Source organism: Chrysemys picta, chromosome 3, assembly GCF_011386835.1.
Source record: "Chrysemys picta bellii isolate R12L10 chromosome 3, ASM1138683v2, whole genome shotgun sequence".
Lineage (NCBI taxonomy): Eukaryota > Metazoa > Chordata > Testudines > Emydidae > Chrysemys > Chrysemys picta.
Genome location: NC_088793.1, coordinates 47310119 through 47325362, shown reverse-complemented (window position 1 = coordinate 47325362; position 15244 = coordinate 47310119). Strand labels below are relative to the sequence as shown.

Genomic DNA, 15244 nt, shown 5'->3' with positions numbered 1-15244 from the left:
ACCACCCCAGGCTCTAAAGAATACAGCAAAGCAAAGATGACCCCTCTACTTCTTCAGAGGCTTTTCAGTAGCTTTGCTAATAACCAGCCTGTGCTCTGTGGTCTAGCTCAGCTTACATCAAATTGCCACCCTGCACTGCGCTTGGATCCTCCCTTTTAGGGACCTGCCCCTCTCAAAGGTTGGCAGGCCTTACAGATGTGCTGGGTTGTGGCTGATTGTGCCCCCGAGAGCTCCTTATCCTCTTCCTGACTGGGATGGGGACCTGCCCCACCACGAATACAAATTATTCCTATATGGCTATTAGCCAGGACGGGTAAGGAATGGTGTCCCTAGCCTCTGTCTGTCAGAGGGTGGAGATGGATGGCAGGAGAGAGATCACTTGATCGTTGCCTGTTAGGTTCATTCCCTCTGGGGCACCTGGCATTGGCCACTGTCGGTAGACAGGATACTGGGCTAGATGGACCTTTGGTCTGACCCGGTATGGCCTTTCTTATGTTCTTATGTATCTCAGAATGCTTTTTAGAAAGGATCTATGGATTCTACATACTAATAGAAACAAAAGGGCTTGATACTGAGTTGCACATGTGCATTCGGGAATGTTATAGTGCAGAAAATATTGCATGGTAGAAAACCTGCAAAATTATTAAGAATTTTTAAACATAAACCTGTTAAACTCTGATAATTTCTTTAGACCTAAACTGTCAATTTTTACACATTGGAGGGGTGAGAAAAGAGACTCAACTCGGTTCCACTACAGTTTAAAATGGAAGTCTGACTAGTTGCTGACCTCACTTTTAAAATATGTGATGGGCTGAATGAGTTTAAGGGAGGGATCAAGTACAGAAGTTAAAGAATGTACAGACCTCTCGTTTCACTACTGGTAGGCTCTTTCCAGGGAATTCTGTCACTGATCTTTTCAAGGCTACTGCCCTGCCTACTGAGATGCCTTGGGGCTGCAGGTGCTTATCACTTAGCCCATGGGTCTTGATCTTCCTTTCCTCAATAGCAAGGGCTATCATACACCTGCTGCCCTGCTCTTGGAGGCCATTGCAAGGGGAACTGCCCCTGCTCTGATATTAATAGCAGTGGGGAGGGTTACCTTCATGAAGCCAGAAAAGACCATAAAGAGAAGCCCCATACCAAGTAAAATGTCTGATCTCGCATATGGCAGAAGTGAGATCATTGGGAAAAAAACAGTGAAAAGCATTCTACTGAGATGGACTCTCTCTGAATCCCTGCAGTGTTGTGGGATGTGCCTGAGGCATTCTCTTTTGTTTTAAGTCTTACATCATGTTGTTCAATTTATTGACTAGCTTTTTTACTTGCAGCATTTGGTATCAAAGGTAGCTTAAATACCACAGGATATGGCAGTGAGCATAAAGACTGCACAGCTCTTGTTGAAAAGCAAAGTACACTGCTTACAACTGCTTTTCTAGCTGTTCTAACTGTTCCTTTTCCTGTAGGTGCCTAAGAAATGATAAGAAACTCCCTGTCTCACTGCATCAGTAACTTTTTTTCTTTATTTTTTACCCTACAGAAACAAACTGTTTCCTGAATCTACGGTTAGGAATATTATGTATCAGATCCTGCAAGGGCTTGCATTTATCCATAAACATGGTAGGCTGTATTTTGGCTCTAAATATTTTTAACTAAAGCAAGATAGTGTCTGTGTGTTAGTTTTAAACTAAATAATAAAATTCCTCTGTTAAACGGAGTGATGGGGGCTATTCATAGGAGATGAGCTGTTCACTTTCAGGTCACTGATTCCAAGTTGGGCAAGGTTTCCAGTGACCACAAATAATTATCTGCTTGGTAGCCTGTGATGTTCAACTAATCTGGCAGCTTGTCCAGTTCCTAATGAATAAGATTCCACATCACAAAACTACCAGCACAACTGGCACTAATGGGCATCCTTGTTGACCATCCCAGAAAAGACCCCAAAGATTGGGCATGGAGACTAAAGCCTCTCCAGGCAGTCATTTCAGGTGAGGGCTACAGCATCTTGGTGGGACAGTGTGATAAGATTTGCACTGGTGCTAGCTGTGCTGTACCTGTTCTCTGGACAAACGAGGGTTTCTACCTCCAGATTTTATAACTTGGCACTTCTCATGGCTTAAATTATGGGGGCAGGGGGTATGTATATATGTGTGAAATGTATTAATACATTATTACACTTTATGGTAAAATATCCCTGTGATAAATAGCTTTGATAGTCTTACGATAACAATAAGAACTGACTTTGTTGGCCAGCCAACAAAAACAAGACCAATGTTTGAATCAAGCAATTATTTCTTTTAAATTTAGAGTTTGCTCTTAATGTTCCCCATGCATTGCAAAACTGTCTTGTAAGTATATTAAAATTACAACAGTGGGTTTCAATCCTGCGAACCCTCCATAGGCAGAACACCATCAGTGGAGCTCTGGGGGTGGTGGGCTTACAGGAACCTTACAGTGGAAGAAAACACAAAATCATCACTGATAAAGTTTTACAGATGATCCAAAAATTGGGAGAGTGGTAAATAATGAAGAGGATTGGTCACTGATTCAGAGTGATCCGGATCACTTGATAAACTGGTCTTAAGCAAACAATATGCATTTTAATATGGCTAAACATAAATGTACCCCTTTAAGAGAAAAGAATGTAGGCCAAACTTACAGAAGGAGGGATTCTAACCTGGGAAGAAGTGACTCTGACAAAGATTTGGGGATCATAGTGGATAATCAGCTGAACATGAACTCCCAGTGTGATGTTGTGACCGAAACTGCTAAGGCAGGCCTGGGATGCATAAACAGGGGAATCTCAAGTAGGAGTAAAGGGTTATTTTACCTCTATACTGGTCACTGATGTAACGGCTGCTAGAAAACGATGTCCGGTTCTGGTGTCCACAATTCAAGAAGGATATTGATAAGTTGGAGATGGTTCTGAGAACCACAAGAATGATAAAAGGATTAGAAAACATGGTTTATAGTGCTGAGCTCAATCTATTTAGCTCAAGAGACGGTTAAGGCATGAATTGAGTACAGTCTATCTGTATGGGGAACAAAATATTTAATAATGGGCTCGTCAATTGAGCAGAGAAACATATAACACAATCCAATGGCTGGAAGTTGAAGCTAGAATTCAGACTGGAAATAAAGCATACAATTTAAAAGTGAGAATAATTAACCATTGGAACAAGTTACAAAGGGTAAATGCTCCATCACTGACCATTTTAGAAAAATATCCAATCTTGATTTAAAAAGATCATAGAACCATAGGGTTAGAAGGGACCTTGAGGGTTGTCTAGTGTAAACCCCTGCCAAGATGCAGGATCATCCAAGACTGATGGCAATCCAGATTGCTGTTGAAAACCTCCAGTGAAGAAGCTTCCATGACTTCCCGAGGCAATTTGCTCTATTGTCAACTGTTCTTACAGTTAGGAAGTTTTCCCTCAGATTTCATCTAAATCTGCTGTGTTGTTGTTTGAACCCATTGCCTCTTGTCCTGCCTCTGTGGCAAGAGAACAATTTCCTTCCCCCCCCCCCCCCCCATATCTCTAGGAATGCTAGGATATACTCTAGGAACTACTTTAGAGAAGTTCTCTGGCTTGTGTTCTACAGGAGGTCAGACTAGATGATGACAATGGTCCCTTCTGGCTTTGGAATCTGAAAATTACCTAACATGCTTAGATTTTACTTTTATAAGATGTGTTCCTGCTAATGGCTTTATTCTCCTCCATTCACATTAGTAGGCCTAAGACAGGGGCGGGCAAACTTTTTTTGGCCTGAGGGCCGCATCGGCTTTTGTAAATTGTATGGAGGGCCGGTTAGGGGAAGGAGGTGGGGGCCGGGCCACGACCCCCATCTGCGTCTCCCCCCTTTCCCTGACAGCCCCTCTGGGACCCCCGCCCCATCCACACACCCCCGCTCCCTGTCCCCTGACTGCCCACAGACCCCCACCACCCCATCCAACAGCCTCTTTTCTGACGGCCCCTCCAGGGACCCCTGCCCCCATTCAACCCCATTTCCCCCCCCCCCCAACCAGCATCCACACCCCCGCCCCCTGACCTCACCCCCAGACTCCCGTGCCCTCTATCCAACCCCCCCCGCCCCCCGCCAGCTCCCTGCCCCCCTTAGCTTGCTGCCTGGAGCACCGATGACTGGTGGCATTACAGCTGTGCCGCCCGGCTGGAGTTGGGCCACGCCGCCGCTGCCGCCACCAGTACAGAGCACCGGGTCAGGGCGGGCTCTGCAGCTGCACTGCCCGAGGAGCTCACAGCCCCGCCACCCAGAGCATTGCGGCGGAGCGAGCAAGCTGAGGCTGTAGGGGAGGGCCCAGGGGCTAGCCTCCTGAGCCAGGAGCTCAGGGGCTGGGCAGGATGGTCCCGCAGGCCGTAGTTTGCCCACCCCTGGCCTTAGACATACTCAAAGGGAAAAACCACAGAAAATCAAATACTTTAAAACGTTAAGAGATCTGTCCACAGCTCATTTTACATTAAGTCCTCACTGGTACAACCTGGCAAAGAAAGCACAAACATTCAGGATATTTTGTATCTCTGTCCTGCATATTCTTGCTGTACAAAATGTAACTAATCAGTCCTGGACAAACCACTGTATTGTTACGCTGATCTCCTGCACTCTGGATTTTAAATGATTTCTACCAAGATGTTGTGAATCAGTCACAAGGAAGAGTTGGAAGATTTTGCCACAACCGAGGCAATATGGTCTTGTGGCTAATAGCATAAGACTGCAAGTCCTGAGACCTGGGCTCTCTTTGTATTTCTGCAACAGAGAAACAAGTCACAAACTCTGTCTCTGTTTTCACTAACTGTAAACCACACACATACTTGATAATTTTTATAGCACAGTAAAACAAGTATATTGATTTTCTTTTTTTCAGTTTCTTTGGTGCTTACTCAGATCCCTAAGCATCTTCCAAAACTTAAAACCCACAAACCAAAATTTTCAATAGTGAACTTTAATCAGTTGTTCTAGCTACAAGTTTGCCAGTGAATAGACTGTCTCCTAAGCCATTCCAGCCAACCATAACACAAAAATCCTACCTAAATCCTCCTTCAACCTCCAGTCACTCCATCTCTGAGATGACCCCCCACTCCCCCCCACACACCCTGTCCCCTAATGCCTGCAAGAAAAGACAGGCTATCCAGCATGCCTAGAAGTTTAAGAAATCTAGGCTTTGGCAGAGCAAGAAGGGAAGCAAATTCTATAGTGAAAGACTCCTTATGGTGAGCACTTTTCTAGCAACACCCTCATTTGTATCCACTGAAGCTCAAGTGCCCCTGCCGCTTTCCACCATGGCTGGGAAGACAAACTTTTGTAAAGTGTTTAGAGATGCTTAGATGGAAGGAACTGAAATATAAAGAATAATTCTTCCCCCCCCCCCACAGAATTTTGCTTAAATTAAACTAGGGGGAGATTTTTGCTAGTTAAGTGCTCACCTATTAAAACAAAATAAAACTAACATTAAAATTGCACATCTTCCATTAACATTAAAGGAAGATGGGCAGGGAGCTGGCTACACTGCTTTGAAAATCTCAACATCTGTGTACTTACCCTCATGGGCTGACTAAAATATGTAGACTAGCATGGTTAAGATTATTTAGACAGTTGTGACCTGCTGTTGGACCTGCAATAGTGGCAACTGAAGTGAAGAAATCTAGGTAGGAAAAAATAAAGGCTACAAATGGGTGTAAAACTGCAGTGCAGACTGATGTTTAATTTGAATTGCAGGGTTCTTTCACAGAGACTTGAAACCTGAAAACCTCCTTTGCATGGGACCAGAACTTGTGAAAATAGCGGACTTTGGCTTAGCCCGAGAAATCCGATCTAGGCCTCCTTATACAGACTACGTATCTACAAGATGGTAAATGCAATGTAAATGTTTGGCTACGTTTTATGAAATTACATGTCTAGAAGTCATGCCTTTAGATAAGACAAAGCTTTAACGTAAGCTAAGGATAATGTCATTGTTGGTCTATAAAACCAGTGCATCACATTTTTAATTTAGCATAATTAAAAGGCTTCAAAATGTGTAAGACAATGGATGTACAGACAAATGGCAGTAGCATCGCTGAAACGAATAGATACTGCTTAACCTACTGTGAATATGAAGAATAGTCTCCAGAACCAGCAGTGGTCAGAGGCCACCACAGTTACTATAGAGCAACTGAAAAGGCTGTTACAGCATTAGTAGTGCTGTTCTGGTTGAGCACTGAGAACTAGCATGGGGGTAGGGGAGAGAAGAGTTACTATAAAAGCAACCAGGGAAAAGGAAGACAAAAGAACCCAGTTTAATCAATGATTCCTGCCATCTGCCCACCTAATACTAACAGATGACCCCCACTCATCCTTCTAATCTTAAACCAAAAGCATCCATACTTTGTCAGCTTCCTTCATCAGCCTATGTGGGTGGCTGAGGCAAAACCGCATATCTTGCTTCACCAAAGAGGAGTTGGCCGAACACATCTCTGAACTTTGAAATAAATTTGAATCTGAGACAAAGATTCATAGGTGGGAACAGTGGGGTTTTTTTTCCTGCTAAGCAGGGTTAGGACCTTGTCAGTGATGACCAAAATCTTCAGCATAGCTTGTGTTAAGTCCACATTTTCTTTTTTTTAATGTTTTCACTGAAAATCAACTTTGCTTTTTATAATGAAAGTGGGAGGAAAATTGCCACACAACTTCAGTTGCTGAGAATAAATCTGTACTCTGTGCATAGGGCCCCATTCTGCAAAGTGCTTGGCCCTCTCTACTCTCATTGACTTCGTGGGAGAAGGAGTGCTGAGCATTACCTCACAGGTTTGGGCCTTCAGCTCTTAAAGTCCTTCATGATGTGCATTGTCTAAGAAATAATGGAACGCTGTGGCGGGGCATTCTGGGAATATTGTGTGACTTCAAACCCTGACTCTAAAAAAGATAGTCTTGTGCATTGAGTGGGGGTTGCTGGGAATCCTTTAAAGCAGGGGTCAGCAACCTTTCAGAAGCGGTGTGCCGAGTCTTCATTTATTCACTCTAATTTAAGGTTTCGTGTGCCACTCATACATTTTAACATTTTTAGAAGGTCTCTTTCTATAAGACTATAATATATAATTAAACTATTGTATGTAAAGTAAATAAGGTTTCTTAAACATTTAAAAAATGTTTAAGAAGCTTCATTTAAAATTAAATTAAAATGCAGAGCCCCCCAGACCGGTGGCCAGGTCCTGGGCAGTGTGAGTGCCACTGAAAATGAGCTCGCGTACCACAGGTTGCCTACTCCTGCTTTAAAGGATGCTTTCTGTCTCCAGCAAGGCAGGGAATGAAAAATCACGGCCTGGCCCACTTGAGGTAACCATGTTATGCAGTACTTGTTTGATTTGTGAATGCTATAAACTGTTGTTTTTTATAGGTATAGGGCTCCTGAAGTTCTTCTGAGGTCCACCAGTTATAGCTCTCCCATTGATATCTGGGCTGTCGGCTGTATAATGGCAGAGGTTTACACATTAAGGCCTCTCTTTCCTGGTGCCAGTGAAATAGATACTATATTCAAGATTTGCCAAGTACTGGGGACACCGAAAAAGGTAGCTAAGTAAGATCCACATCTTCAATGTGTATTGTTTAGTGCATCAATGATACTATGCCTAGGACAGGGATGGGCAAACTACGGCCCGCAAGCCATTTTAAGCCGATCCGCGAGCTCCAGCCAGGGTGCCTGCTCGGAGGCCGCACCACGTGGCTCCCGGAAGCTGCAGCATAGCCTCGCTCTGAGGGTTGGTGGCCACTCCACGTGTAGGAGCCAGAGTAGGGACGTGCCACTGCTTGAGGTAAGCACCACTCGGAGCTTGCATCCCTGAGCTTCTCCCCCCCCCCCACCCCAGCCCCGATTCCCCTCCCAATCTCCAAATCCCTCAATCCCAGCACAGAGCACCCTCCTGCACCCCAAACCTCTCATCCCCAGCCCCACCCCAGAGCCCACACCCCAGCTGGAACCTGCACCCCTGATTCCCCCCCCCCCTTCCGCCATCCGAATCCCTCAGTTGCATCCCAGAGCATCCTTCTACAACCCAAACTCCTCATCCCCAGCCCCATCCCAGAGTCCGAACCAGAGCCCTCACCTCTTCCCATGCCCTAACCCCAATTTTGTCAGCATTCATGGCCCGCCATACAATTTCTATTCTCCGGTGTGGCCCTTAGGCCAAAAAGTTTGCCCATCCCTGGCCTAGGATATAAAATAGAATGTCACTTTATCCTATTCATGCTTGTTGTTGCCATAGTCCAGTACTGATCTCAGAGGTGAAATAACAAAACTTGTATTATCTGTGAGGTCAACAGTTAAAAATTGTATCCTTGAAAATTGTGACATTAGAAAAGACCTGTCCAAAAAGGAAGAATTTTATCAGATAACAATTATTTAAAATTTCCAATGTTCTTAAGCCCTTTCTATGGAATGAAAGTCTCATTTACAGTTGGGTGCACATGTCTGTTCTGGTTCAGTGGCCAGAACAAACGGGGGATGGACGGTCTCTTCTGCTCCCATTTCTGCCATTGATTTGGTGCATGCTCCTGTATGGCAGGTTTCCTGATGTCTTTTAAAAAAAAAAAAATTGTCACAGCAGTGCTTCGAGGTTAATTAAGCCTGTAAAGAACTCTAATATGGTTGATGAGAGGTGCTGAAAGTGAACAGTATTGGTACTTAGACATCAGAGCTCTTTATGGTTGGGTTTTTCAGTGATCAGAATACTGATTCTTTCAGAATGACTGGCCTGAAGGCTACCAACTTGCAGGTACCATGAATTTTCGCTGGCCCCAGTGTGTACCTAACAACCTAAAGACCCTAATTCCTAATGCTGGCAGTGAGGCAGTTCAGCTCATGCGAGACATGCTACAATGGGACCCCAAAAAGCGACCAACAGCTAGTCAGGTTTGTTTTCCATTTTCTTTACTATGTCTTTGCTTTGTGCAACTGATAGTTGCATTTACTTGCACTCTATCTTGCCCCAGACTGTCATTAATTACCCTTGTGGCTGTAAATTGGAGAGGGTGGAGACAAGAGCCACAGGAATGATTAAAGGTTTAGAAAACATGCCTGATAAGACTCAAGGAGCTCAATTTGCTTAGCTTAATGAAGAGAAAATTAAGGGGTGACTTGATCAGTCCAAACAAGAAACAGAAATGTAATAACAGGATCTTTGGTCTAGAATACCAAGATATAACAAGGTCCAAAGGCTGGAAATTGCAGCTAGAGAAATTCAGGCTGGAAATAAGGTGTAAACTTTTAATGATGAGTGTAATTTAACTTTGGAACAATTTATGAAGGGTTGTAGTGGATTCTCAGTCACTGGCAATTTTTAAAACACGATTAGATGTCTTTCTAAAAGATATGTGCTCTAGTTCAAACAGGAATTAATTCGGGGAAGTCCTATGGCCTGTGTTATTCAGGAGGCTTGACTAGATGATTATAAAGCCTGAAAAGAGCTTTGTGATCAACCTATTAATTTAATCTTAGAAAGGGCTTGATTTTGCAAATCAGAAGGAGCTGAGGATGCTCAGCAGTTTGAATGATGGGCTTTAAATAATCAATATTGGGTTAATCCATTGACTTCAGTGGCAGTTAAGGGAATTCAGTGCTGTGCATGATAGGTCCCTACATAATGAAACAAGCATTTGCTGGATAGACCCAACCTTAGGTCCGAGCTCCCAGGGAGTTCCGTGGGAGCAGGAGTGGGTACTTATTTTGCATATAGTCTTTCATTCAAAAATCTGTAGACTTAAATAATGCAGTTACAAAGTAAAATTGAGGGAGAGGGAAACTTGAAGGGAAGGACAAGCTAAACTGTTTTCAGGTGATTTAGTATTAACAATTACAAGCAAATAGCACTTCCTGCAAAACAAATGAGACAAGATTGTAATGTGGTGGGGAATCTGTGAGGAAGAGAGATGTTGAAAACCTGTTCTAGTTGGCAGAAGCTAGGGAGAAGACCACTATTGCACCCCCAGCAGCAACTACTTAATTACCTGTAAAGCGGAGCAAGATTGTCATAGCTACATGATGTATCTTTCAAGAATTCGGAATGCTGGTATCTCCCAGAATCAAATACAAGTTGGGCATGTGATTGAAAAAATCTGCTAGCACGCACTGACAAGTATTTGTTGATTACAGCTACACATTTAAAAGTCTTTAGTTCTGGAGGATGTTATTTCTCTTACTTACTGTGCAGTGCCTGATCCTGACTGGGCCTTTGCACACTATTGCACTACAAAGTAAATAATAGTATATTGCCTCTGTACCAAAAAAGGCTAGTATGGAAACCTTTTTTTTAAAACTACTTTTGCATTACATGGACAAGCTTTTGCCTAGAGGTTAAGCTGTCATTAGAACTTACTCTAACCTGAAGCAGTAGGATGTGTTGTACAGAGTTCTATCTCCATATTCCAACACATGGGAAAGGGAAGAGGGTAAGGTAACATGGGAGCTGTCCCATATGACTAAGCTAAGTCAGCGACTCTGGCTTCCCTTGTAGAATACCTTTATTGTGTTTTAGGCACTTCGATATCCCTACTTCCAGGTTGGGCACACACTGGGCACCTCTCTCTGCATTCAGGAACTGGGCAAGCAGCCGAAAGAACTCCATGATAAAGCAGCACTGCACCATGTTAAACCGGTCCCTCCTGCACAACCCCCTACAAAACCCCATGCCCATCTCTCATCTAGACCATTCCAGCAAAGCCAGTCTTCCCAGTACCTCATGTACCCATATAAAGCAGACTCCTTGGTGACTGACCACGGGACCCAGTTAAGCGAGGACGAGCCTGCTCAGGTGCTTCTGCCAGCACTTCGTAGTCAAGTTCCTCAGCAGGTGAGAAGGAATCTGGGATAACTGATAAACCTGCTGATGACTTTGTGCATTTTTCCTTAATTGGATTTTTTTCTTTTTTCTTTTTGGTACCTTAAACCAACACGGTTATCGTTGTACCTTTTAATAAAAAGGAGAGAAATGAGAATAAAGACTAGTTTGGCACTCTTCTCATGCTGGTGAAAAGTGAGAGCAGCTCCACTGAAGTCGGTGGAGTTTTTTGGTGTAAAAACAAATAGTGGGCCCAATTCTCACTTACTCCAAGACCACTTTACGGTGTTCTGGCATTGTAAAATGGCCTTAAAGAGGATGGAACTGTCGCTTACTCTCTTCAAGCCATTTTACACTGCCAGAGTGATGTAAAGTGGTCTTGGTGTAAATGAGACTCAGGCCCAAAGTAGAAGAGAATTGGGCCCACCAGTATTGAAACTAAGAGCCAAGTCTTCAGCAGAACCTATATGTGACCTTCAACTTGTGCATATGCAGAATTGCACAAAGTTCAAACATGCATATGCACCTTAACAGCTGCAAGGACACAAGTGTCAGAATTTGCGCCTGCAAAATCTGTTAAGACAAATAGGTTTTGCTGGCACAAATTTTAATGCGGCCCTGGCAGCTGAAGTGCAGGCACATGAACGTGCATGTAGTTTTGCACCCACAAGTGGAGTCGGGGACTGAAAATTCAACATAAGCTGATCACTTTTTGTAGCCTGTACAGTGAAAGAAGTATGGAAATTAGAGATGAAAGAGACTTAAGAGCTTCATTCTTCTGCCAGTGCAGGACTCTATCAAGGCAGGAGGAGATGCAGAAGATAGTATGAACACCTGTGTGTCACAGAGCAGGTCCTCAGTATATTAGTGGAGCTGGTGGGGATTTATGCTGCTACAGCAAGATCACCACTTGCTTTGTGAAGGAACAACTGTGTTTTGATTTCCCTCCTCATAATTCCATAGCTCTGTATTGCAAATGTTTTGGTTTTCTTCTTCGTAATAACAGAAAATTGGGACAGAGAACACGAATGGTGAACTTAAACCAAAGACTAGGCGAAGATGGGGACATATTACTAGAACAATGAAAGGTTCTGAAGAGTGGGATGACTTGGAAGACTTGGATTTTAGCTCTTCCCTCACCAGAACTGATCTGAAAAACAAGAGGCGACAGAGTGATGACGTTCTTTGTAGGTAAGTTGATTTCTCCTTTTCTCACCCCATCCCAGCTAGATATTTGCTTTCATTTCCTCCTACATCTCCTCTTGCTCCTTAGCACTTTCTCCCTGGGCTGTCTCTGCCTAGCTATAGTGCCGGTAACTGATCCTCTACATTTGTACTCCATCTTGGTTCTTGACGCTTTGATTCTTCAATGCTGTCCCTTATGCTTAGAACAGCCTCTCTGAGTGCAGCTTTTTCACACCCCTGAGTGACGTAATTATACCGATTACAGGTGTGTAGTGTAGACGTACCTTAGGTCATGTCTACACTGCACACTAAGCCTGGGCTCTGACTCATGTTTGAGCCCAAGCCCCCGTCTGTACATATGTACACACGCACACATCAGTCTGACATGGGTCAACAAGTACGCAGGACCTGGGTCCTAGGACTCTGCTGGGGAGGAAGGAGAGGGTCAACCTGAGACCCACTGGGACTTTGGTCCAAGCCTTGTCATTCTGCAGTGCGGATGCATCTCAGGCCACAGACCGAAGGTCTGCATAGTGCAGTACAGACTTGTTAGTATGTCTGGGCGCTCTGCGTCCAGCTAGTTTAAGCCCAGGTTTACAAAACAGCATGAACACTGAAGGTCAGGCTTCAGAACACTGAGTCCACAAGCTTGGGTCTCACAAACCCAGGTTTACAATGCAGCATAAACATACCATCAGCAAAGTGCTTAAGGGTATGCAATGTCTTCCTTTATCCGTACAGCACCAAAACCATTTTGAACAAATAATTTGTGGAAGTGAGGTGAAAGGAACACTCCGTGTGGATGAAGTGTAAGCTTTGAGCTTGGGGCTAAGCATGGTGATTTCTCTTGGTACAGGTTTGAAAGCATTTTGGATCTGAAGCTTTCGGACAATCTAGGTTCTGGCAACAGTGCCCCTTCCCATGCGTCCTTTTCACGGCAGGACACACCCACCTTGCGAGTTTCTGCAGCCAAGCAGCATTACTTGAAACATTCTAGGTATTTACCTGGTTAGTAGGAAATATTTTCTTGACCTTTTAATGGAAATGGGAAATGGTAATGGATACTTTGGGCCTTATCTTTGACTCTGAGGAAGGGCTATTGCTTTAAAGAAAACAGAGAACCCTGGGGTGGGAAGGGGCTACCTTGTTAATGGAAAGAGGCTTACAACAAAGAGAGAAGGTTCTAGCATGCCAGAAACTGAGGTAAATCCTGCCCACTGGTATGCTAGAAAGGGATAAGGTGTCAGGAGCAGCTCTCCTGTGCACCAAGAGAAGTCAGGCTTGTGTGCTAAAGAGCTATTCTGCATATGCTAGGAAATGTGCCCGGTTGATAAGGCAGAGCCTGGCACATGTTCCCAAGAGTGGCTGATCTTCTGCATGGGAGGAGGAGCATACCCCCAAGCTGCCTAGTGAACATATAATACTAATACTAGCAGCAGTAAATGCTAGGTGATAGCAGTCTGGCATTAACTTTTCTGCTGCCCAGGGCAGGAATTAAGTGCACCCTGCAGCGTATTAAAGCAGCCCAATGTGTGGAATCAAACCCTACTCTTATGCAGAGGCGTCACCTGCTTGTGTGTCTGCTCATCCTCAGTGTGGTGGCACCAGCAATGGGGCAGAATCCAAGTGTGTGTGCATGTGCACACGCACGATTCTCCTGAGGCATAGCCTTCACTGGGAACAAGATGCCCCTATTTGTGTCACTATAAGACTGGGTCCTCTCTTGTCCATTCATGTCACAAGGTTCAATCTAGGCAGTACTTAATTTTGTAATGAAAGAGGTGCAGGGGCTCAAGCAATTTTTTTTCATTCATAACTGACACAGCAAGCCCAGAGGTGCTGAGGCAATGAACGGCCAAACCTAGAGGTGCCAGGGCTCAGTGCTGGCAGGACCTGGTACAAATTAAGCTTTGGTTCTAGGCACCTCAGGTGTGTGTTTGTGAGCATCCAGCAAGAAAATAAGCAGCTCATGATGTCCTGTTTTTACTGAATTTATTTTGACCGAGTTTCAGTGTGGAATTCCACAGTTACAAGATTTCAGCTATGTGCCTCTGGCGGAACACAGTGCAACAAGTAGAGAGATCAGCGTACCAGGTAGTCAGTGGGACTCCACATGAATGTTGGGGGCAAAGCTACTGTATTAGGTTTTGAACTGAGTAATTGATTTTTCAGTTTGGAGGCCAAACAAAAAAAATTCAATTTGTTTCAAACCACAACTGATTCAGTTTTTTTCTCTCAACAAAACTTGTTTGGGTTGAAATAGAATGTTTTGAATGTTGAGTTGGTAGGGCTTTATTTTTGACATGGAATGTCATTTCCGTTTTTATTCTAAACAAATCACTTCTACATTTCAGAAAATTTTGGCTTTGTGGTTGAAACTATTTGCCAAATTTAACCTGAATTTGTGAATTGTTTCAGTGTTCTGAAAGAAAAAAAAAAAAAAAAAAAAAAAGCTGAAACTTTGTGCGGCTCTAATTTTTATGGTGGCAGACTGGGTCTTAATTATTTTTTTCTTCCCTTAAATACAAATGTGCATGTAATTGTAAGATGAAGGTTACAATTTTGAACACTCAGTGTTTTAATGGTATTTTTTGGATTACTAGTTAGGATGCTAGATGTAGATCTTAAAACGCAATCAGACTGAACCTTCTATCACCTAGAATTTATTGTATCATGCCCAAATGTGCATTAGGCACTCCACATAAAATTAAAAAAAAAAAAAAAAAACATGGACCCTGTCCCAAAGACCCTACAATGTGTGCACAACTCTCACTGACTTCAGTGTAAATTACACAGATAACACAGTAGAATAGGGTATTGTGAAAACCTTAAATTGCCTTTCCTAATTTGAGTGCGTAAAATGGTAACCAGATGTTAGCATAAAATGCTGTATTTAATAAGAATAATTTACATTTATGTAGCATTGTTCATCCACCAGGATACCAAAGCACTCTAGATTCCCTTGTACGATTAGGACATGTATGTAAATACCTGGATCCTTATTCTGACATGGACTCACTGACTTCAGTGGGACTCAGTACAGTAGCGAGCGCCTAAACAGGTGGTTATCTTTGCAGGAACAGGGCCCATGTAACATCAGTGATAAGCAACTGGTGTGAGAGTATAGGAAGTAACCCAAATATAGTAGATGCTGAATAGTAGAATGTGGAGAGATTTTTGGTTAAAGGTCACTGGGGCAAACACCTGCTCCATTTATTTGCAGGTGCAAAGCTGCA

General features: G+C 43.5%; 1 protein-coding gene across 16 annotated transcripts in view; it reads left to right on the top strand.

Moving 5' to 3' along the window:
- The window catches only part of CILK1 (ciliogenesis associated kinase 1), a 44924-nt gene that overhangs the window by 20064 nt on the left and 9616 nt on the right, over nucleotides 1-15244 (top strand). For 11 of the 16 annotated variants that reach the window (XM_065587796.1, XM_065587799.1, XM_024101566.3 and 8 more), the window contains 7 exons: nucleotides 1538-1617; nucleotides 5731-5863; nucleotides 7388-7559; nucleotides 8732-8899; nucleotides 10521-10835; nucleotides 11830-12014; nucleotides 12865-13016. In XM_065587796.1, the coding sequence (XP_065443868.1) occupies nucleotides 1538-1617; nucleotides 5731-5863; nucleotides 7388-7559; nucleotides 8732-8899; nucleotides 10521-10835; nucleotides 11830-12014; nucleotides 12865-13016 (1205 nt within the window). The remainder of the gene's footprint in view (nucleotides 1-1537; nucleotides 1618-5730; nucleotides 5864-7387; nucleotides 7560-8731; nucleotides 8900-10520; nucleotides 10836-11829; nucleotides 12015-12864; nucleotides 13017-15244) is intronic. The other 5 variants (XR_010599466.1, XR_006174119.2, XM_065587800.1 and 2 more) reach the window with 3 other exon arrangements.